The sequence below is a fragment of the Pagrus major genome, chromosome 10 (genome assembly GCF_040436345.1).
Source record: "Pagrus major chromosome 10, Pma_NU_1.0".
Classification (NCBI taxonomy): Eukaryota; Metazoa; Chordata; class Actinopteri; order Spariformes; family Sparidae; genus Pagrus; species Pagrus major.
This window is the reverse complement of record NC_133224.1, coordinates 9,024,210-9,047,468: the sequence shown is the minus strand read 5'-3', so window position 1 is coordinate 9,047,468 and position 23,259 is coordinate 9,024,210. Positions and strand designations below refer to the sequence as shown.

Below are 23,259 nucleotides of genomic sequence, written 5' to 3'. Positions count from 1 at the left end.
TGAATTAAACACAGGACATATTTATAAAAATATATTGAACCTATAACAGGAAGTTGCTGCTTACCGGCAGTTTTCTTCTTCTTCTTGGCCGGCCGTCCTCGCTTGTTCTTCTTGACGCGGCCCGAGCTGTCGGAGCGAACCGAGGAGCTGTGGACGCTTGAGTCCTCCTGCTCGGACTCATCCTCATCCATATCATCGCTCTGACAAGGAACAAGGACGGGTCAAGGAAGAAAGTGGGAAAAAGACAGAAAAGGGGTTCAACAATTAACAAAAACAGATACAAGATGCTGGAATTAAGACAAAGTGGGAGCATGCTGAGGCTTTGTACTCACTGAGCAACTCTTCTTTCTCTTGGCACCTATAGGTGACAGTTTGATCCGAATGGGCGCCATCTTTTTAGCCTTTGCTGCTGCTTTTTTCTTGTCTGGGACTCGAGGACTTTTACTGCGCTTCTTATAGCCAGGGCCTGGATGGATAAGATCAAGTGCAGTGTGTATAGCTAGTGTTTTGGCAAAGAAGTACGGTTAGTGTCTTATATTAGCATTGAAACTACAAGATAAGCAAACAACAGCTGTTCACAAGACATCAGAACGTCTTAAAAGATGACATTTGTTGTGTCGTGTGCTCTATTTATTCTATCTATGTCTGCTTTACTGGATTACAAACAGTCAGAACTGACACAAAAGCCAAAAGGGTACAAGAGGAGTACCGACAACTGACCTTTGCCCTCTTTCGTCTTGGCCTTCCTGATCGGCGGAGGCTGCAGCAGCGGCTCAGGCGAGGCGGTCGCTGCGGAGACCTGCTCGGCGACAGCGATCGCGGCAGCCGCAGCAGCTGCTGCAACGGCAGCAGAGTTGCCCTTAAAGGGGTTGTTGGAGCTGAACTCCCTCCACTTGGCCCCCAGGATGGTCATCATCTTTGACATGGGGATCTTGGGGTTCTTCTTGGCTATCATCGGCCTAAGGACGAGATGGTTAGGATTATTAAAATTGACTTTTCAGTGCAATTTTTCGTGGCTATCAGTCATATTTATATCTTTAAGTCACAGGAATGGCTTGTATATACAATCTGCAGTATTTGCAAAAAATATTGATATAGCTGAACAACAGGGACAATGCGGCTGAGGGGAGTACAGCTCTGTCTGACAGCCAGATAACTTCCCAACATATTCATGCTGCGGACATAATGTAATACTTCATGTTATCAGAGTCGGAGCAGGTATGAGTCAGCCACAGGGGCCGAGGCTCAGGCTGCCACTGACACACTGACAGCACTGCTACCTGAGAAGAACAACTATCGGAGATGATACAGTCACAGCTGCCACAGGACGACAGAGGCAGGTAATAATACAGGTGCTCTTGTTTCTGTGTTAATACGCTGCCTGTAGTCTCACTGTGGACACGTGTTGTGGAGTGTAGAGGAAGGCTGGTCCGCTTTTAATATCGATGTATCATCAATTATAAATCAAAGCTGTATATACTGTATATAGTCACGATGTATACATGCATATACCGTACATATCCAACCACTTATTCTATATCAAGTAACCTTTTACATTAATAATTCAATATTTCTCCCAGCACTCTTTGTTCTCTTCCATTATTGTATTCCTCTTTACAATTTACAGACAAAGTTTGACTTGTATGTAGACTACAGCCCAACCTGTACTGGATTTTCGGGGCAGATGCCGATATTAGGGAGTAAAAAAATTCAGATATCAAACAATTGGCCAATGTATACAACATATGCAAAAATACACATTTTTTTGCATCGATCTTTCAAATGTGGTCATCAAACACTTGTAATATAATTGAGGCAGGATATATCATCGTCCAAAATGACAATAAACTTCATTGGGAATTTTACGGTTATAAAATTATTTTCTACGTTATGTTCTGCAAAAAAAATGCACATATCTGGCTCTAATATAGACCTTGTATGTTGTTGTTCATGGTTGCTTTTTATATAAAATCTACGTTATCTTTGTTTTCACCTACTTTTATATACCTCATGCTTCATGTTCAGCTTTGTCATCATTGTTTTTCGCTGTATGTTTGTTGAGAGCAAGAAAATAGAGATAAATGCAGATGGGTTTTTTTTCCATCTAATTGCAGAGTACATAAAGTCTCTCCTGTAGTGGAATGAACATATATCATTACGCCTACTCTTATCGTGATGGCCTTCTGGCAGATGCCGACATACAATGCTTTTTTTAAAAATGTACACATTCATTGAGGAAAATGAGAACTACTTAGTCTTCCGTTCACGTCGCACGTGCTTAATTAAAGCACCATCTTATGAGCCTGTCATATGGGCAGGAATGTACACTTCAGGCCGATACAGACAGTTTATTTTAAAGCCTTAACTGGCTGATACAGACGCATTCTTCGCACACTTGGTCAATAAAGCAGATTCTGATTCTGAAAAACATACTTTCAACAGGCAGACAGTAACCAAGCTCACGCTCCAAAACTGGGCATTTCTTGTGAGATTGCATTCACGTGAATCTTGCACCAAGTGCGTACAAGTACATGAGTCACCACTTTGTCATGACCAATAGCTGAAATCGCAATCACAGACTCAACATCTAACATTTCTAAACTAAACATTTCTGTAATTCCTTCCAATCTATTTGAAAGGGTTCAAGCCACAACTGTCTCCTCTGGGCAACTCACAGACTTTATTAACACCACATCGTACTACATTAAAACTTGTACTGACACGCAAGCAAGCTCTTTTGGAAAAAAATGAGAATTTAAAGAACTGTGGCTAGAACACCATCACTGAGCCAACGCCGCGTACAGCGAGCTGAACTTTCCTCAGGGACAAGGAACCTTTTCAGAAAACTTGATTCTTCTCCCTCACAGGGACCAGGGTGTCAATTTAAATCTGGGATATTATTTTATCCCCCAAAAAGGTAGTACTTTCCAAAAGTACAGGAACTTCTGGCGTAAGGCTCGAAACTCTGAACATTGTTTTTTGCTTCGACAAATGTTTCGTGATGTTTGCCAGCAGTCCACATCAACACCACGTGCAAACAAGACGGTTCAGTACCTCATGAACTGGCTGAAGGCTTTATAGTTCGTGAGTTCCCTGTAGTCCTCCTCCGTGAAGGTATGATCAACATCCTCCAGACCCCACTCCTTCGCCAGCTGGGCCGAGGTCTTCTGCTCTATCGGTTGCTGAGGAGAGAATCAGAACAGAGAGATAACAGATCAAATAAGGGTGGACTGACAAGGAGATAAGGCTATTTTAGGCTATGTCACAATACACAACCAGAACAAGACAACGCTTGACTTCAGGTGCTTTACCTTTGTCGTTTCCTCCTGACTGCTGTCTCGGTCCCCATCGTCTTTTTTCTTCTTCTTGGTTTTCTTCTCTTTCCTTTCTTTATGTTTCTTCTTTTTCTTCTTCTCTCCGGATCCATAGTCGCTGGCGATGCTGTCCGAGTTCTCGCCATAGTCTCTCTCTCTGTCTGAATCTCTGTCTACATCGCTTTCCTGGAGAGAAGACGAGAGAGGAGGATATCAGAAAAATAACAAAGATGGTGTAATGAAGTCAGGGAAGAAAAAATCAAAAGCATTTCGGCTTAACAAACTTACAATCTTCTTCCGTTTCTTTGTTTTGGCAGGTTTCCCCTCCTTCTCTTTCTTCTTTGCGTCTTTCTTTTTCTTCGGCCGCCCTTTCTTCCTGGAAGGGACCTCTCTGTCAGATATCTCCGGCTGTTCCTCTAAAGGGGGGAGGAGGAGAGCAGAAGATTGAAGCGTGGAAGAAAGACAGCTATCAGAATCAGATGAACAATAATCTTCTCTACACCCGGCTAATCCCTGCTGAACATAATTACACGCAACAAAAGCTGCATTATGGCCACGGTGGCTTCGGCGACCTCTGACCTCGCCTGAATTGTGACACATGCTACATTAGATACAGTTTGTCAGAGGGCTGTAAGTAGATCTGACAGCTGGTGTTTGTGGTTACATAGCATGGGGATTATTGGTTTAGCGTGAGCACCTTCGTAAACAAACTTTCGCTGGTGTTTTTTGGCTGAAAAGCATCGATAAGTCAAGAACCGAACAAATAAATCTTGTGTTATTGTGTTTTTTAAAACTTCTGATGTAGGGAAATAGACACCCCAGTGTAAAAACCTCCCGCCTGCCATATCATAGAGGACTCTGAGCCACACTCCATCTAAAATACATGACTGTATCTCCGCTTTCAGGCAGCAAATGATGTGAAAATATCAGGCCAGTTATTCCCCACGGTTCCTGTGCAATATCACAACCACCAGGAAAGCAATTTAACCTGCAACCTGACCCGGCTTGAAGTCGAAAAAAAGAGAAGTAGTGGGAGACACAGAGGAGCAGCAGCAGCAGCAGCAGCCTGCGCTTCAAAGGACAAAATGCAGCAAAGCGTTAAAGCATGACCGAAACACGGGCTGCGGTCTCCGCCATGCAACCAGCCGCCTGTTTGATAGGCTGCATTTTGTCGCTTTTTATTGTCTGCCTGCCTTTTGTTGGTGGCAGTACTAGCACCACCGCCAGCAGCAGCAACAGCAGCAGCAGCAGCCCCCACCTCCTCCTCCTCCTCCTCCTCCTCCTCCTCACTCCCACCCCGTCCAAACAACCCTTCGCTTCCCGCGTATCCGTGCAGCGCGCAGCCGCCGAAGACACGCCGGGGGCGGCGGCAGCACGCACGCAGGGCTCGGTGATTCAGAGGCCGCCAGCGGGACGGTGCGGTGAACTGGAACGACTTCCTTTTCTTTTTTTTTCCCTCCCCCGCTGTGTAATTCCCACACCGGGACCCCGACCACCTCTAGCAGAGGTCGTGAGGGGGTTAAGGTCCTCGTCTGAGAAGCCCCGACACTAATTTATCTGTCTGGCACGGCATGGCGGCGGGTCCGGGAGTCGAGCTAATTAGGACTAAAGACAATGCACTGCTTCATCATGTAGAAAATGACACTTTTATCTCGAGTTAGCTCGCATTTCTCCCTTATGACATCTGCACTGTGACTTTAAACTGTTCCCCTACATCTGCATTGCATCCAAAACCAAATGCTCATAGTTATTATAAAGCTTTTATGACTAAACTGCAACCTGAAGGCTGCTGCACTGCTATTTTTGACTTGTACTGTTGCAGTGTGGTTAACCAGCCACTACTTTCTGCACCCTTCACTCTCACTGCAAACCCCACACATGCAGCTCTGACACACAAACTTCAAGACTGTCATGATCCAGTCAATCGTGTTCTGACAGGATCAATAATGCTGCTGTGAGAGGAGCAACTCCCGCACCCAGAAAGACAGTTAGAATAAACATGTAATGAATATTGGTCAGATAATTATGCTAAGCTATCAGGGGCGAGCTAAACAAGTCACACCTTCCTGGCCTGTAAGTGAACAGCATGCAGCACCAGCAGCAGTGTCCTATTCTGACCTGTCATGGAGACAATGGGGGCAAGTTTCAGCCTCGCGCCTCGATTTTCACACAGTCACCCACAGCGAAAAAACACGCATCATCTCCTCCCGAAGATGGTTATCAAATATATGTAGCCTCCGGCCACAGGAGAGGGACTCCATGTTTACTATGCCAGCCTGTCTTACCCTTCAGGCTCCGACCTTATTGCCCCCCGAGCTCTCATCTCTCGTGTCATGTCACGTCAGGGAGAAGCTGTCAAACGGGGGATTTAAGGGACAAACAACTTTTCTTCTCCTTTTTTTTTTTCTCTTTCTTTTTCTGGAGCTGTGTGGAGCAGTGAGCAGCGAGGATGCGACGAGAAAAAGCAGCGGTGGCAAGTTGGGTTAAAGTTTGTTGGGATGGCGCTTGAAGAGGAAGTGGAGTGAGGGAGAAAATGTAGCCCGCAACAACACGGACACATGCCGGGTTGTGGATTATTTTTTTTTGGGGGGGGGAAGCATTTTGAGTTTGTTTTCAAAGCTTGCTCTACTGTAGCTGCAAATATGGCACCCAGGTGCGATAACTAGAAGGATGTATGGCGGGTTTAAGGAGGTGAAACATGTCTTTTTTTTCTTTTTGTGGAAAACCTCGACTTGTAAGTTGTATTTTTGTACGCGCGTACTCGACTCGTCCTCGCTGCTTTTCTACTGTACCGAACCGGACCGGGACAAGCTCCAATCCGGGGGGCACAAACTGCGGGTTCAACATGCCCTTTCTCCGCATTTTAACCCGCTTGTATAAGTGTGTTTTTTTTATTTCGGAGGCGCGCTCCCGACTTGTCCGCCAGTTTTTTTCTCCTGTTTTACTGTACCTGGCGCGGCTGGTGTTGCAGTTTCCCGAGGCGCCGCCGGCGAGTTTATGTCGCTTGCGTTCTCGTCTAGGTCTCCGTCGTCGTCGTCTTCTTCATCAAAATCTCCTCCCTCGGAATTAACCACCATGCCCTCGTCTTCCTCACAGGACCGGAGAGGAGAGGACATTATACTCCTGTCATTGGATCCGTCCTTGTGCTCAAAAAAAGCGTAATCTTGCGCGAATGTGTGATATTTATTTAATATTCAAATCGGCACAGAAAAAAGTGGGGGGCGTTTTGAAATATTTTACACTAGGCAGAGCAACAAAGATGGCCGCCCTCTTATATTTATTTTTTAACAACCCCCCCAATAAGAAAAAATCCCCTTACATAAAAAATGGCTGACTATATTATTTCAGAACGCACCCCCCTCCTCCTCTCTCTATCTCTCTCCGTCTCTCCTTCTCCCTCCGCGCGCCCCCTCCCTCCTCAAAAACGTACACATTGTTACAAGAAAAAAGGGGTGTGTGAGTGCATGTAAGTTACATTGTTAGTTGTTTGTTTCTTTTTTTGTCTGCCCCCCACCACCACCCAACACCACCCGCCGCCACCACCACCAGCAGCCCCCTCCTCTCTTTTTCTCTCTCTCTCTCCCCCCCACCCCTCTTTTTTTTTCTCCCCCCCCCCAAGTCCGGATCAGTCACGAAGCCGACACACTTGCCTGGTGTCACTGTCACTTTGCAAGATCACACGCAACAACTCTCGCTTTCTGCATTGCAGAGCCCGACACAAATCTATCAAATATGGCCACCTTATACTCTCCGGAGCCCCCACCGTTGTATAAAAAAGTATTTTGGAGCAGCGGCAGCAGCAGCAGCGGGCGTGCGTGTGTGTGTGTGCGTGCGTGTGTGTGTGTGAGTGCTGGGGAGGGATTGAGAGAGGGGGGTTGGGAAAATCTGCCGCAGCCATGCCCAGACTTACATCAGATTGTATTGCTTAAAAATTAACTACTTGTGGTGGGGATGAAAACAATTGAGAATGTGCAAACTGTAACCCCCTCATCATAAAGCATCATGTTAAACAGCTCAGAGAGCACAATCCAGCTCTAACACAGAGGTGTGCAACAAAACACAAGACATTTTTTATTTTTTTTTTATTTTGTTTTTGGGAGCTCTCACTGTGAAAATCACGAGCAAGCAGCAGGCTGTGTCAACTGGATGGCAGTAAGGCCATGGGAATCCCTACATCCCCATCCAGCCTCTCGGTGGCTGCTCAGGGCACTTTTGTTTTGACAAAAGGAATTTTGATTTGCCTTTCACATTCAAAAACCTCGCAGCGAAATAACAGGGGTCAGGCAGGAGGAACTGGCACGGCTATACGGAGAGAATATGAAGAATGGTTTGCAGTGGGTTGAAATGTCAGAGCGTTTTACACACACACACACACACAAATAAGCCATGTGTTTAAAAGAAATGTATTTTAACACTTCATGCAGCCTCGATTTAATTGCATTTAGTTCATTTTATTGCATTTTTTGCAGCAAAGCATTTAGTTTTTAACCCCTTGATGCTGAAAATGCCCATTTATTGGTACTAAGAGGCCTTTAATGCCATGAATCACTGGGATATCTCAGCCACTTTTGGTCACAGGCGATAATACGCTCTTCGTTTCATTCAACCTGAGCTGAAAGTTCAGTCTTGACCTTGGAAATGTAGTTGAATTTTTCAAGAAAATCTTATTTGCTCAGATCTTCTGGAGCCTGTTTTTTTTATTAAGTAACCTTTGTCAAGATGTTTTTCTGTGCAATTTTATTCACTGATGACTACCATGTCATGTCTTGGAGGTGAATCTATTTCACTGAAGACAATATGACATACCACGGTTGGAAATGCACAGGCAAAAACAACACAAATGAATTAATTATGGCTGAATTCTATTTAATTGCTTCAGTTTCAGGGTCATGATGTTGGCTCACATATATCAAACATCCACACACAATACATGTGTAGGCCTCAACTACTTTTTACAGCATAATTATGTCAGGACAGTCACTGCTCATTCACTGACACCATCAGTTAATTGGTCGTGGAGCAACACTTAACGAGCCATTTAACGAGCCTGCAACTCAGAAGTATTTCAACAGATTCTTTCTTAATTTCAAAGATATAATTATGCAGTTCAGCGCTTTGCTGTTTGACTAAGAATAAACCAAAGTCTTAAAATACTTTTTCACACAAAAGCTGCTTTTCCAACAAAATTGTAGTCATGCAAAAATATGCAAATTTGGATTTTTCAAGGTATTTCGGACAAGACGAACAGGGAAGTGACTGTATGCGACAGAAGATGCCTGGATTGAACCCCTGGCATCCTGAGCACATGGCAGACAGCCCGGCCTTCCTCACTGCCACAACATGTGTGAAGCATCAGTGTGTGTTATCTGTTACTCTTGTCAGCTGCTCCAATAACTGGATATCATGTAAACAGGAATCTCAATTATGCCTCCTCTGCTGTGCACACTCCTCTCTCTCCCTCTGTCTCTCTGTGCTGCAACAGGTGCCTGAACCGCTCCGGCTCGGCTTCCCCCCCGTGCCCACAAATGACAAGACAGGAATTTGTTAGTGTCTGATCCGACGGCCACATCTGCCAGGAGAGAGACACGCTGCAATGCAAGACACACAGCGAGGGAGGGGATGTGTGTGCATCTGTGCACCCCCCCACCCACTGAGCCTCTGGCCACTGAGGTGTCTGCTGTTTCCAGATTGGCTGGCTGGCGAGACGGTGTGTGCTCCTATGTGCGTTTGTGTGTGGAGCATCCATGTGTGTGAGGTATTTGGAGCCATGACTGTGCATGTGTCTCACTTTGCGTCTGCAAAAAAAAAAAAAAAAAGGGTGAAACTGGCCAGGACACTCATATGCCGCAGGCCCTGACACACTGCACTACTGTGCTGTGGCTACCACCCTCCTCCTCCTCATCATCATCCTCTCCCCCTTCAACACCCTCCCCCCCACGTCCGTTTGGCAGGGAGACATGTCGAGGATGAGAGGGAAAAGCGCCTCCCCTGGGTGCTGCGCTTTAGCTAACCCAGATATTATGCAGTGTGACACACAGAGGAAGACACCGGCTCCTGGGCTCCATTCAGAGCTGAGCTGTCTGAACTGAGACAACCTGGAGAGCAGATAATGCTGAAATAGCATCCATGCAGCAGGGGCCAGGGAGAAAAAGTCAGCTTTACATATCCCCAACAAAGTGAAAGTATGACATATTCTTTTAGTGTTTGGTCTTGCATGAGCCAGTTAATAGGCTCACATTATAGGTTGTCTGCCCTTTGAGACGTAAAGCTTCTGAAGGAGTGTTTAATTTGCTTTGGAAACTTCTTATTCTGGTTCTAGCAAGGTCTTAACCCCCATCACTGCAATAAAAGCTTGCTCAAACTGTTCTTATTTCACACAAAGTCAGTATACAATGCAACGAGGTCACCCTGTTCAGTCAAAGTCACAGAGAGACAGTGAATGTACAGCCGTCTATTAGAGTTAAGACTACAGATGTCTTAAAGTAACATTAGGCAGGAACTGGTATTGGATCATATTTTTATATATACATATATATTATACAAAATATATAAAAAGTCATATTTAAGAGGTTGAAAATTGAAATAATGATATAAAAAGTAAAAAAAATATGAGATAAAAATATCATTATTATTACACAATAATGAGGCAAATGTTTGACTTTTATAACTTACAATTTTGACTTTTTATCTTAGAATAATGGCTTTTTTAAAAATCTTTTTATATGACCTACCATGGGAATATTTTTTTCATTAAGCTTAAGTTATGTCATTATTTTTATATGGGCTTCCATAGAAATTGCCCCACGATACAATAAGCCAGGACCATAAACTTATCATCCACAGTCTACAGATTGCAGAGAGATGATACGTATTACATAATTACTGTCAAACTGGGAAAATTGGATGTGTCCAATCACAGCGCGGGATGACATTGGACGCATCCAATCACAGCTCTTTCATCCATTCTGAGAACGAGGCTCACACACAGTGAAATAATTAGTCAGCGACGCCATTTTAACCTCCCTAGTTCATGAAGCTGCCGTTTTTTAGAGGAGATTTTGTCTTGGTCTTTGTTAGTAGTTAGTTAGTTGGTTAGCTCTGTCACTCGTATGAGGTAAGGAGCTACCAACTGTAGTTCATGGCGGCTAAACAAACAAACTGAAGTACATTGTAGTTAAAAAAGCATTGTGCCAGTTAGCTCACCTTTTCGTTAGCTAACTGCCCGTGAAGTAAAGCATAGCGCAATATGTCCCTATTAATTTTTACAGTGATTGGTAAGCACTTGATATAAAATGGTCAATACAATACTGCAGATTGAGAAAAGCTGCATGCAGGCCCGCAGACAGACCACCCTGATTGGAGGGTCCATGGCCTGTAATTGTGAATTTCACACTGTTACTCATTATTGTTAATCTTGCACTGCATGTCTGTGAGAAAGCTGTTATGCTGTTGTTTTAGCCGCCTGCCACTCAGTTTCCTGTCGATGTCCCGCTGTCTATGGCCTTGTCTTCGGCCCCTGGTGCGACTGCTGCAGTCTTTCCTGCGGTCCTCTCTGAGTTTGTCATGGTAAATATTTTTTTAGTAATTAATATTTGTATGAATAATTTTGATTGTTTTGCATAGTAAACGAACTCTGTTTCACCTTTAAGTTCACCAAATCACAATTTAGTGGTTAGAAGGAGCCCCAGGCCTGCTCCATCCTATGACCCCCAGCCCTTCTCCTCCACTATCCTACACATCCATACATAACATTAGCAGCTATTATAAATGTGTGCTGTGTAATAAATCTACATACACTCGCCGCTATTAGATAATGTGTAAAAAAAACAAATGCTGCTGTCAAATTCAAGATGACAAAGCAGCTGGCATGGCTGAGGGTGTGGACAGCTCTCTGGTGACCTCTATTGGCAACGAGGCCGGCCAGATCCTGTCCGTGCAGAAGGGGATTGGGACTGAACGCGATGGTGTCTTGTGGGGGTCCAAACAGGAGAGACCTCATGGGGGTGCTAATGTTTAATTTTAAAATTAAACATTACCCATATAAAATGCTTTGAATACAACTGTCTGTGTGGATGTGGGCAAAGAAGATGAAGATGTAGAAGACCAAATACCTGATCATACTGTGTCATACGAAGACATAATAAGTAAATAAATAAATAAATAATAAACATGAACTCTTTAATTTGTGTATATAGTTTTTATTTGTCATTGTCTGTAGATACTGTTGGATGAATTAATGGAGGGGGTCACTTATAGTATTGGAAATAGAAATTCAGTCACAACAAAAATATATGCTTCTCTTTTGTTGAGGATAAAAGTGTCTGCTAAATAAATATACATGCATTTAAATATTATTATGAATACATTACTAATATTATGTTATTAATTAGTCACGTGCACACAAATTATATCATTTGTAGACTTTAGTATCTGGGAGCACCGGGAATCGAAAAGGGATCTGTAGGGTTACGTCACATTCTGGGGGGTGTGGTGAAAGGCGGAGACCACGCCCCTGCATTCTCACCTGTCTCTGTGGCGCAATCGGTTAGCGCGTTCGGCTGTTAACCGAAAGGTTGGTGGTTCGAGCCCACCCAGGGACGGTCACTTTTTCTTTTTTTTTCTTGACATAAAAGAAGAGGCTTATGTCCACGATGTAAGTTGCCAGTTGGTGAAAGCATGATTGTGACAGAATTAAATGAAAATCTTATGAAAAAAGAATTATCTTCTATAAATAAAAGCTTGCACTTCTTCAAAAGAACAGGAAAATAAATAAATGACTGTAAAACGAGTCATAGATCCATAACAGGTGGAGTTATAATCTTGTATCTACATCTACTTTGAGTTTTAACCACTCCGAGATCATCCATTAAGTCTTATAATATCTTGTCTTATCTTTTCTTATCTTGCTCAGGATTAACGCCTTCAGATAATGATCTTTTGTAATTACCCAACATTTGAGGTTGCTGTAGCTGAAGTTCCTAAAGGTCAAGTGTGACAATGTGCTTTCGCAATAAATTCCTACATTTAATAAAGTTCCGTTAATCGTGTTTTCTTTCTACAGTAATACTCTACTGATATGTTTTTTCTAATTCTATATTTTCATGCTAAACCTGAACGTTACAATACATTACATTACATCTTTATCGTGATGGTGTCGCTCCCCTTAAAGAAAGAAAAAAAAGGTACTGTGTTTCCGGTTTAGCTGGTCCGTCAGAAAAACTGCTCCGCCTGCAAATGTAAGAATAGAGGAAGGGGTTATGGCAACAATGATTGAGGAAAATGGTCCTTCGACTCATGTAAGTAGTTTCCTCTTTAATTTCTCAGTTTTACATGATTCTTCACACTTTCTGACGTGTCATTAAGGGAAGAAAATAATTTTCTCAACACATACTCCGTCGTTATCGCGGCTTCCGGTGTACTTTAATGTTAGGCGGCGGCTAACAAATTAGCTAGCTTATGGATCTGTCATCTGTTAAAACTATTCCTACATTTAACAGAAAACATTGGCAAGCATTAAGCTACTTAAGCTTGGCATCTAAATAGCTATTTATATTATCAAAATGAGCACACAGTATATTGATGCAGTTATGAATAATAACCTTTAACTTCACGCTAACCAGGCAGCACCCAGGTGAAACTTAATAGGGCTGCAATTTAAAATGTTTTCTAATATCGGGTGACTTCCACACCAGATTAATGTGTTTTTAAAGCAAATGCATTCTGCCAATCTGACTGCTTCAGCATTAAACTCAATGATAGTTAAGTGTGTCACATCTCTGTCCACACCCAGGTGCAGTCTGAAGTGTCCTCTTCGTCTCAGGCCAGGCAGAAACTAGAGGGGCTCCTGAACAAGAACATGAGGATCCGCATGACAGACGGACGGACCCTGGTGGGGCTTTTCCTCTGCACAGACCGAGACTGCAATGTCATCCTGGGATCAGCTCAGGAGTTCCTCAAATCCACAGGTCAGTGAAGACTTAAGACAAACTAGCTAAATATTATTCATTACTGCTGTTATTTAACTTCCTCATCGCCTTTCCTCGCCTCCTACAAGGTATTTCCTGCAAGGAGACACGTGGTATTAAAGAGGGAGATTGAGGGTTAGTTTGAAACATGAACAAGTTTTGAGCTTTTCTAATCATAGGATGCCACCTCTTGCATGGCTGCCATGTGACATCATCATCAGAGGTTAAACAGAAGTCAACTCTTGAACGCTCATGTTTTTGTCTTTTTGTCTGATTTTTAAAGTCATGGGATTTTGGCTACTGCATGCTTTTAGTCAGCACAATAGTCTTTAAAATGTAACCTGCTATAAACAACATTTTCTCACAAGATTAAACCCAAAAATCATTGTGCATTTGTGTTAAACACCTTAGAGAGATCTAAAAGGATGACGATGGATTCACACCCTTTAAATAACAAACATTATGTTTTTTTCTCTTTAGACACATTCTCCCAAGGGGAACCCAGAGTCCTAGGCCTGGCCATGATCCCCGGTCACCACGTGGTATCCATTGAGGTGGAGGCAGACAGTCTGGAGGACACACAAGGATTTGGAGCTACCCATTGATGACGCTTTGCCCCGTTAGGACGACACTCAGCAGCTCTCAGTGTGACTGTCTCTCTGCGAGCCGGCTGTACGGCTGCGGCTGAGCTCTTAAGGAGAGCGGACATCTTCCATGGAGGATTTTAATCAGTCGCTTCACCTCTACAGATGCAGATACAGAACTCCTGTGTGAATATTCTGGATTTAGCCATTCCCTCTATGCTTGAAGATGTGTCCATTTGCAGTGACGTGTGTGAAAAGTGTGGGCAAACAGCAGCTGTGTGTGTGTGCGTGCGTGCGTGCGTGTGCAGTAAACGTCTTTGTTACATGATGTTCTAAAATGTATGGCTGTATTTGAGACTTTGTTAAATGTTGGCAAAAATGGAGAGAAAGTTGACTCAAATTATCACTTCTTTTTCGACTCATTTCTAGGCGGTATATATAATAATACGTAAGGTGCCACATGTTTATTTAGGGAAAAATCCACAGATTTAAGTTGCATCGTGGGTACTGTAGGTGCCAAGTTTTGGCAAAAAGGGTGGTTCTGGTTCTGCTGCATCAATTTTAATCCTTTTTTTTTAGCTGTCCCTCGTGAGTCTGATAACATTATAGCAGCACAATCTTAAATTGGTGGAGTACACTAGGGGAAAGAAAGGAGAGAAATTGAGGGGAAAAATACCTTAAATTGTAAAACTATCCTGCTTCAGCTTCTCTAACAATCAGTTACAAGCTTTTAGCTGCAGGGGGAGCTGTCCTGCAACTCTACCTTTCATACATGCATCCAGAAATTGGGACAAACATGGATTGTTTCAGTTTTTTAATACGCTTGAGCATGTCAGCTGATTCAGTTTGGCAACAGTAAAATTGAAGCCACTAACAGGAGAAAACCTTTAAAGAAAACCCGGAAACAAAACTGTCTCACTCAGTCAATTTAAATACCAAACAGCTCATCACATTTGGTTCACACAGTCGAGCAGTAAATAGGATTCAAAGCCGTTACAGTCATAAAAGTATCCGTAAGCTATTAATGGCAAAATAACTTAAGTTTGTGCACAAAAGGTCAAATCTTAAAAAGAACGCCGTCTTCGTTTATAGTTAAACTGTTGTGTCTTTCCTGGCTGTTAAACTGAAGCCTCATTTAAAAAGATGCACACAATATCCTGCAGGAGTTCCACTAGACCACTTTTCTGTAAACTCTTTCATAAACAAGGCTCTCAGACATCCACTGAAGACACACTTGGTTTAGAAAGAGTCTTTGAAAGGCTTTTAAAAAGCCTGCAGTAACATTTCAAGGGTGGAAAATATCTGGAGTGGTTTTTTCAAACGAAAGAGTAAAAGTGCAAGTTTTCACAGATGTGCTCTGAAATGGGTGAAAAGGAAAAGAGTGAAATATGCTTTTGTTCAGAACTGTTTTTCATACCGTAATATGGAGTTTTAACCAAGTTTCCAATATCAGTTACATCCATAATGTTTGGAGTTTGAGATATAGCCGGTTGAGGATACAATATTTCCACCCACGTACAGAATTCACACATTATTCCAATTAGATAGCTGCAGGAAAAACAAACAGGAAATTTGAAACAAACTCACACAATCACAGAGCGGCACTGATTTAAGATCCATAGGATTTCAAAACTTTAACACCCACAAGTTTCCTTTAATAGTGCTGAAGTCTCACCTACTTGCCATGACCATAGAAGCTCAACAGCATGCCTCCTGATGTCGTCATGTATAAAAAATCTTGGTTTGACATGGTCAAAAATATAGACTGAGATCAGTAAACATGTAAATCCTCTTAAAGAATACTGTGAGCAGAAACCAACACACTGACAGTCCTCCTATGTCATGTCCAAGCAGGAGCTACTGCATTCAAAACAAAACAGGCTCTCGATAAAAGGTTCAAAGAATGGCACAAAGAAAGAAATGAGTAATCAGAGCAGAGACACATCGACTGCTTTCAAACACCACCTCTCCGTTCCTAAGGAGTGTTGAGGCGAGACTTCATTTTGTTCGACAGCGACAAGTTCATTCCGTCGCCACAGTGAGGTCCTTGTGGTCATTTTTCACCGTATTAAAAATCAAAGTTTCAAGTAGCCGACAAAACTGTGTCCAAGATGAAGCACGAGTACCGAGGAAGACTTCTCCGTAAATCCAACGTTGGTCTTCCCCCAATGTACCCGCACCCCCCCCTCCCCCCTCGTGGTCTTCAAGTTCTCCTCTCTAGTTTTGGTGGAACTTGAAGTGGAAGCTGCCGCCAGACTGAAAGGGGTCAAAGTGGAAGGGCCAGGCGGATCCTCCTCCTCCTCCACCTTGCTGGTTTTCCGGGTCCAGGGGATCCTCGCCGGCGTCGAACTTCTGCCTCATTTCTGGCAAGAAGATGGGAAGAAGAAGGGAGGGACAAGTTTAAGACAGTGAGAGCTAAATTTTGCTTTAATTTAGTACTTTACCAGTTCAGTTTTCTTATATTTATTATGATTCTCTGAAGGTTAGCGCGTGTGTTTTTTACTAACTGTTTAACTCTGGAAGAACACCGTCACAGTCTGACGGTCAACTAAGGATTGTTCGTGACTAAAGAGCCACACGTTTATTTTAAAAAGGTGCAACATGGAAGAATTTTGGTTGAACAAACTTAAGTCTTGACGAGATTGGGATGAGAAGATCAATACCACTCCCATATCTCTGCGTTCAATATGAAGCCAAAGCCAGCAACTGGTTAGCTTAGCTTACCAGGAAATAGTCTGGCACAGGAACCAACCATGCTAGCATGCTAACTTTCAATTAAAATTCTTACATATTGCACCTTTAAGTGAAGTAATGAAATGTTATATGTTAAACAATGAGCTTGTGGGTGGATTTTGTTACATTGGACGGAGCCATGCTAGCTGTTTCCTCGTGTTTTTGTTTTTTTTCAAGAGAGACCAGAGAACAGACTCACTGAGTTTCCCTTAACAAAAAGACACTGAAAGAAAGCAAAACTGTGTTCCTAAAATTACAAATAGCCATGTCGGCTCCTGACCTGGGTCGGTGAGGACCTCTTTAGCCGACGCAATGTCGATAAACTTCTTTTCCGCTTCTTTCTTCTCAGTCTCGGACTGAAAGTTGTCGGGGTGCCACTGCTGCGCCAGCTTCCTGTACGCCTTGATAATCTCCTGCTTGTTTGCACTCCTGAGGGAAACAAAGTTCGAGTTATTTGGAGTAATTTGTGTTTGTTGCCAGTCGAGAGAAAGTTAACACTGTACGTTACAACACTGGTTAGGCTGGTTACCTGCTGACCCCGAGGATCTTGTAGTAATCCCTCTTACGAGAGACTTTGAGCAGTTTCTGTGCCCGCTCCAGCCCTTCTCTTATTTCGGGGGTGTCGTCAAACTCTCTCGCCTCTTGGTAGTCCTCCACGGCTAAAAAGGAAACACACATCACAAAATAAATGTCTGACTACCACATTTTTGCTCTGATTGCTACTGGACGATACCTAATTTTGTTTTAAAATTACTTATTTGCCTTTCATAGCACAATTAAATCCTAAATTAAACACATTGACACTGATCCTGCTTCAAACTAACATCTATTTGGACTGAATAAGTTTCACATGATTTTATTTTGAAGGGTGAATAACCAAAAAAGACGACAATCTATTAATTAATCTTCTGAATCTGTGTTTTATATATCTTAAAACCATGGATATCCTACTAACATGCATACATCTACAGTATTTCTGATTTTTATTTGTATTTCAGATAAGAGTGCATAGTTTTCTTTTCAGTTTTTCAGCACATTCAGGCCAGTTCACCTCAGTAAACTGTCACAGAGAAGAGCGAGTCCTCTTACCTTTCTCGTATTCCTGGTTCAGGATGTAAGCCTCAGCTCGGTCTCGGAGGACGTTGGCGTTTCGGGGGTCTCTCTGGTGAGCCTCTGAACACACATCTATCGCGTCATGAGCCAGCCTTATCTAAAGTTAGCAGGACAGAGGGATACTGTGTTGGCAGAGCAGTTGGATGGGCAAGTTCGATGCTAGCTGAGGTCAAAAAAGAAATACCCAACCTCACACTATCTTTAAAAAGTATAATTTCATGTTGGCTAATATCAGATATTCTGTATCATTTATCACAGAGAAAGTTTACAGTCAACAGAGGTTGATGCGGGCTGTCTCACCTTGACAAGGCAGTAGCAGATCCTCTCTTTGGCCAGGTTGGTGTAGTACGGGACATTCGGCTCCGTCTTCATCACCGAGTCATACTTATCAATGGCTTCCTGATACCTAATTGTACGTAAAAAGAAAATCCAGGGAGTGTCGTTATTAAGGATTAAGGATTAAGGATAGTGAGGTTGCAAGTGTTACTTCTTGTATTTCAGCGTCAACAAGATATTAAAAGACCAGGAATCACACGCAGGATGTGAATCTTGACTAATAAAACCACTGGAACTAATTGATTATGAGGGTTTGCATGCATCTGTGTAGAACTCAGCATGAATTGATTTTTTTTTCTTTCAAAAAGACACATACAAATGTGTTACGTGCATATAAACATTACATTTTAGTGTAAGGAGGACCACAAATCCTAAAAATCAAAAAATCAAAAATACATGAATACAAAAAATAATGACTCAATAAATGCATTAACGTGGCATTAAATGCACCAAAACTTCATATTAGAAATAAACATGGACGTTCATTTATTTATAAAATGTGACATAAATCGATTTTCTTGGTCTATGCAATTTGATATCGATCAACCAATAAGCGAAAAGTTGTGCAAAAGAGAAAATAATAGAGAAATAAATACATTTAAAAATGAATAAAGTAATAAATAAAAAGGAAAATTAAATAGGTAAGTAAATACAGAAGCAAATTTAAAATAGAAATATCAATTTGTCACATTTTATAAATTCTTTTAATTATTTTTGGTGCCTATAAAGGCATATTTATTATTGTGTTATACTTTTATTCATCAATAAGTACCGACCTCTCCATGTGAATCAGCTCCTCTGCCGAGTCCAGCTGCTTGCTGAGCTTTTTCACCTGCTTGTAGTGGCTGAAACACTCTTTGTCGTCCTGGTCCAGCTTCAGACACTCTCGGATGTGACTACACAGAAAGAAAGTGAAGTGAAGTGAAGAACAGAAAGTGAGAAGCTGAGTTTGCCTCCAGAAAAACAACAGATGCTCTCGATATGAAAATCGGCTTCGTTTGCATGACTCTGCCGATCGGATCAGCGTAGTTTTGTTTATTCCTACAAACAAAGCTCACTTGAGGGACTCGTGGTGCTCTCCGAGGGTGTAGTGCAGCATGCTGAGCTTCAGGAAGGCGGCGCGGTTATCGTTGCGTAGCCTCGTTGTCGGGGTCAGATCCTGGATGGCTTTCTGTGGATCCCCCATTCGGATGTAACATTCTGCACGGAGCTCCCGCGACTCAGGATCCCAGGGTGAGATCTGAAGAGGGCAAACTAATTCAACTCGACAGCAAAAGACACCATATTTTTTGACAGTTATTTGACGTATAATGGTACATAATACCAACAATACAGCTAGAAACACACCTCAATGACTCTCTCCAGTATGCTGATGGTAGCACTATAGTCCCCTTGGTGATACGCAGCATGGGCCTCCTCCTGCAGCTCCTCCAGCTCGTTTGCTCTCATCAGCTGGTCCTGAGCTTCCTCATGATCTGGAGAGCGCTCCAGCTAAAAAAACCAGGTAGATTCCTCTTTCAATCACATGCATTATTCTGGCCTTTTCAGGTAAAACAGCAGAGGTTTGGGACTTAAACTTACCACCGCTTCAAAGTCCTCCCTGGCCTCCTGGGTGTTGCCCTGCTTTAACAGGATATTCCCTCTCTGCAACCTGGCCTGAACGTGGAGCGTAACGGGGCGGGATGACAAGAAGAGGAGGACAAAAGAGAGAACAAAAGAAATATGAGCATGTGGACACAAAAAATGAAACTATTTTCTGAAGAACGCGAGTTGTTCTGGTTGTGATCACGATAACTTACAGCCAGGAAGTCAGGCTTGAGCTGGATGGCTTTGGTCAGGTCTGGCAGGGCGGATTTGGATTTTCCCATCGCCAGGAACACCGCAGCCCGCTTGTAGTAGGTCAGGTAATTCTTCGAGTCTCCCTCTGCAAAATGCAATGAACACTCAATTCTTTCGTCTGTACTGAGAGACATGATTTGGGGCAAGAAAGTTAAGTGGAAGTGTGAGCGAGGGCAGGCATTACTGGAGCAGACACTGAAAATGTCAGCCAGCGGTGAGAGTATAAATGTGTGTCAGTGTGTGTGTGTCTGCATGTCTGTGTGTAACCTTACCCACAGCAGAGTGGTAGTGGGACAAGGCTTCAGCCAGCTGACCAGCAGCCAAAAGTTTGCGGCCCATCTCCAGGTGGTGCTCGATCTCAACATGAGTCGCCCCCAAGACCCCTGTAACACAAGACAGTGCTTGAGCCCCGCTAGAAATATATCAGTGACAAAGAAAGCAGCAGAACATGTTGGAGCTTAATTTTGTCTGTCTGTCTGTCTGAGTCTGTCTGTCTGTCTGTCTGTCTGTCTCTGTGTCATTTTACATTACAGTAGTACATCATAAGTATTAGAAAATTGGGTTAAGAAAACGCAAGAATGATAACCAACTTTACTTTATTGTATGTATTATACTATATTATATTATATTATATTATATTATATTATATTATATAATATAGGGTTGAGGAAAAAGATGTTACACACCATGACATGATTTAATTTGTTAAATGTCAGAGATTTAGCCGTACAGTTTACTCCATGGTGTCCAGTTCTTCATCTCTTGGTACATTAAGACATTGTTGGCAATGTGAGCAGGAGTGCTTTATGGCAATATTGAACATTTTTTATTATCTATCAACTTATTTTGAGGGAAACCTTGAAAACAAGATGGGGAATCTCAAGGAGCTTATCATCAAATTAAAAAATGGCATTCATTTTCAAATCAATGTCTTAAATCACTATATATGAGTACCACAGTACAATGTGGTATACTATGGTGTACACCGTGATAGAGGATTTTATCTTGGGCTGAAATGATTAGTCGATTGAGATAAAAAATCCTCATCTACATTTAGGCAAATAAGAGTTTTGTATTATCATTTTAAAATGTTTGGGGTTTAGACTACTGATTAGAGCCCGACTGATGCTGGATTTTTGGGGCAGATGCCAATACCGATATTAGTGAGTACAAAAATTCAGATATTGATACATCGGTGGATATTCTTATATACACACACATGTTTGCAATGATCCCTAAAAAGACAACGATGCGTATGTAACTGAGGCCAGATATTTTACATTTTAACAACAGACTTTGTTGTCCAAGTGCAGTGAAACAATAAATATAGCTAATCAAAAATTACCCTAAGCATCTTTTTCATATCGGCATGTACTGGTGAACATATATGCCGATACCGATATATCTGTGATAAGCCGATATCAGCTGATAATATCGACCAGCTCTAATGCTGATTGGACAAAACAAGTAATTTGAATATGAAAATGAATGATCAAGTGACGTGAAAAATAATCCAAAAACATGAATCCAGCAGTCCTCATTCAAACCATATCCTCCTAATATTTCAGATATGTGTTGTGTGTAAACAAGTAGACCATTATGGTTTTCTTTACAGGTAACAACAGAGGTGTGGAGTCCCAAGCAGAGCCTGTAATTACTGTAAATACACCACCTGTTCCTACAACTCTTAAATATGTCCTACACCTGTTACATTTTGCTGCTGCAGCCTGAATAAAGTCTATATCTGAGGAACAATCTGGCCCTGACTGTGATTCAGAGCAGGTCTTGGATGGGCGGGAGGTAACTGTAACCCAACCTAGGTAAGCTAACATTTCAGGGCAGTTTCGGAAACTTTTGGCGACCAGGACGAAGCTGGAAACGTCTAGAAAAATGTGTCCTTGTGTTAGAGAAGGCCTTTAAAAACTTATATTTGTTATTTAAAGTCAGCCTTACCGTCCAGCTGGATGTCCAGGATGACACAGAGCAGTGACAGGGAGCACAGGACCCCGCTGAGTCCTGTCCGCCGACACGAATCCATCACTGGACTTATTCACGCTTTCACACCGGAACCAGCGAATTTAACAGCTCTGCTTTCACGTCGACTCAAAATGCCGGTTTGTGTCATTGAAACGATGATGTTCCGAGTTAAATCTTCATGTTTTTTTCTCAGCCGGATCGCAGGAACAAGCTACGACGGCATATTATTTACGGTCCCGGTCTGACAAGTACTCCGTGTGGAACTGAGGCACGCAGCTAAAAGGTTCCACCTGAAATCTTATAAAAGATTAACCAGCAGTTTCCGACGTTGACGCTGACTCAGTGGTCTCTAGTTGAACTTAAAAAACCCTCAAGTAACATGATGATAGAGAAGTTGAACAGCTGACGGCCCTGTACACTTTGTACACGAAACCTTTCTGCCTCTGGTCTCGTCGTCCCCTCCCTTTCTGCCCTACATTCGCGTGGTTGGTCCACATGCCGCACATCCGTGTTCGTCTGGAAACGTGGGCCGCTCTCATTGGACGGACTATTTTAACACGGATCCCACATCCCTGCATGGACCAAGCTAACCCGAGCGTCGCCACAGTGCATATTATCACTCACAGTGATTGCATGTAAATATCTGAAGATCCAGTAGAACCGGACGCACTTGTCCTGTATTTTTACTTATGGGTAAACGAAAGTTAACTTGGAGGACTATTTCTGCCAATACGAAAGTCAATTTATCAGTTTTTTTTAATCTTATTCTTTCCATGATTATTACTGTTTAAATTATATGTTTGCGTGCATATTGATTACATTCATTATTATTATTATTAATGAATACTTACTGTAGGGCTATTATTAATAATATGTTACTAATTTTATTACCTCCGCCAAGAAGGTAATGTGAGTCCGTTTGTATGTTTTTTTGATTGGTTTGTTGGTTTGTCACCAGGATTACACAAAAACTACCTGACGGATTGCCACGAAAGTTTGATGCAGGATGGGTCTTAGCCCAGAATAGACCCCAGTGACTTTTGGTGTGGATTTGGATAAAGGGACAGATCCAGGAATTTCTTGCTCATTTTCATTTTCTGCGAGACAGGACGTTTTTCATAATTTCTCATGGAATAATGCTTGATTCATGCAAAGATCTGGCGTATTTTGATGCCCAGGGTCTATGAGTGAGTGCTTTTCTAGTTGGTACATATTTACAATTATATTTAGTTGATGTATCATTATTATGTTTATGATCAACCCTTTTTTTACAAGTGCATTTACGTGTGTTTGTATACATGTCTGTTTTTTCACTAAAACATTTTTTTTGCATAAAATCAACTCAGTGTTTCACAAGTGTTATTCAATAGTGAGTGTGTTTATAAATATATTATTTTA

At 42.3% G+C, this 23,259-nt stretch overlaps 3 protein-coding genes and 1 non-coding gene across 5 annotated transcripts in view; 2 read left to right on the top strand and 2 right to left on the bottom strand.

Annotated features, from left to right (window-relative positions):
• Nucleotides 1-6,534, bottom strand: part of chd3 (chromodomain helicase DNA binding protein 3) — a 42,570-nt gene extending 36,036 nt beyond the window's left edge. For both annotated transcript variants that reach the window (XM_073474719.1, XM_073474718.1), the window contains exons 1-7: nucleotides 6,265-6,534; nucleotides 3,603-3,730; nucleotides 3,312-3,500; nucleotides 3,055-3,182; nucleotides 721-959; nucleotides 333-466; nucleotides 65-200 (exon numbers count right to left, since the gene is read on the bottom strand). In XM_073474719.1, coding sequence (XP_073330820.1) covers nucleotides 65-200; nucleotides 333-466; nucleotides 721-959; nucleotides 3,055-3,182; nucleotides 3,312-3,500; nucleotides 3,603-3,730; nucleotides 6,265-6,430 — 1,120 coding nt within the window. In that variant the 5' untranslated portion in view covers nucleotides 6,431-6,534. The remainder of the gene's footprint in view (nucleotides 1-64; nucleotides 201-332; nucleotides 467-720; nucleotides 960-3,054; nucleotides 3,183-3,311; nucleotides 3,501-3,602; nucleotides 3,731-6,264) is intronic.
• Nucleotides 6,535-11,840: 5,306 nt separating this feature from the next.
• Nucleotides 11,841-11,914, top strand: trnan-guu (transfer RNA asparagine (anticodon GUU)). Its single transcript has one exon. It is a non-coding gene; the product is annotated as a tRNA-Asn (tRNA).
• A 618-nt stretch (nucleotides 11,915-12,532) lies between these two features.
• Nucleotides 12,533-13,968, top strand: naa38 (N-alpha-acetyltransferase 38, NatC auxiliary subunit). The gene is made up of 3 exons (XM_073475195.1): nucleotides 12,533-12,610; nucleotides 13,105-13,279; nucleotides 13,760-13,968. Exons 1-3 carry the CDS (start codon nucleotides 12,572-12,574, stop codon nucleotides 13,882-13,884), a joined length of 339 nt encoding a protein of 112 aa, XP_073331296.1. The 5' UTR covers nucleotides 12,533-12,571; the 3' UTR covers nucleotides 13,885-13,968.
• Nucleotides 13,969-14,662: 694 nt separating this feature from the next.
• On the bottom strand, nucleotides 14,663-22,330 carry dnajc3b (DnaJ (Hsp40) homolog, subfamily C, member 3b). The gene is made up of 12 exons (XM_073475409.1): nucleotides 21,838-22,330; nucleotides 20,157-20,267; nucleotides 19,845-19,969; nucleotides 19,627-19,701; nucleotides 19,393-19,536; nucleotides 19,104-19,285; nucleotides 18,822-18,941; nucleotides 18,010-18,115; nucleotides 17,686-17,806; nucleotides 17,126-17,255; nucleotides 16,877-17,025; nucleotides 14,663-16,226 (listed from the first exon to the last, which is right to left on the bottom strand). Exons 1-12 carry the CDS (start codon nucleotides 21,920-21,922, stop codon nucleotides 16,081-16,083), a joined length of 1,494 nt encoding a protein of 497 aa, XP_073331510.1. The 5' UTR covers nucleotides 21,923-22,330; the 3' UTR covers nucleotides 14,663-16,080.
• Between the last annotated feature and the right edge of the window lie 929 nt (nucleotides 22,331-23,259).

Coding starts and splice junctions, on each gene's coding strand:
- naa38 (XM_073475195.1), top strand. CDS start 12,572: ATGGCAACAATGATTGAGGAAAATGGTCCTTCGACTCAT. Junction 12,611..13,104: donor AAAATGGTCCTTCGACTCAT/GTAAGTAGTTTC, acceptor GTCCACACCCAG/GTGCAGTCTGAAGTGTCCTC. Junction 13,280..13,759: donor GGAGTTCCTCAAATCCACAG/GTCAGTGAAGAC, acceptor TTTTCTCTTTAG/ACACATTCTCCCAAGGGGAA.
- dnajc3b (XM_073475409.1), bottom strand. CDS start 21,922: ATGGATTCGTGTCGGCGGACAGGACTCAGCGGGGTCCTGTGCTCCCTG. Junction 19,286..19,392: donor TACTGGAGAGAGTCATTGAG/GTGTGTTTCTAG, acceptor TGCCCTCTTCAG/ATCTCACCCTGGGATCCTGA. Junction 17,026..17,125: donor AAGATCCTCGGGGTCAGCAG/GTAACCAGCCTA, acceptor TGTTTCCCTCAG/GAGTGCAAACAAGCAGGAGA.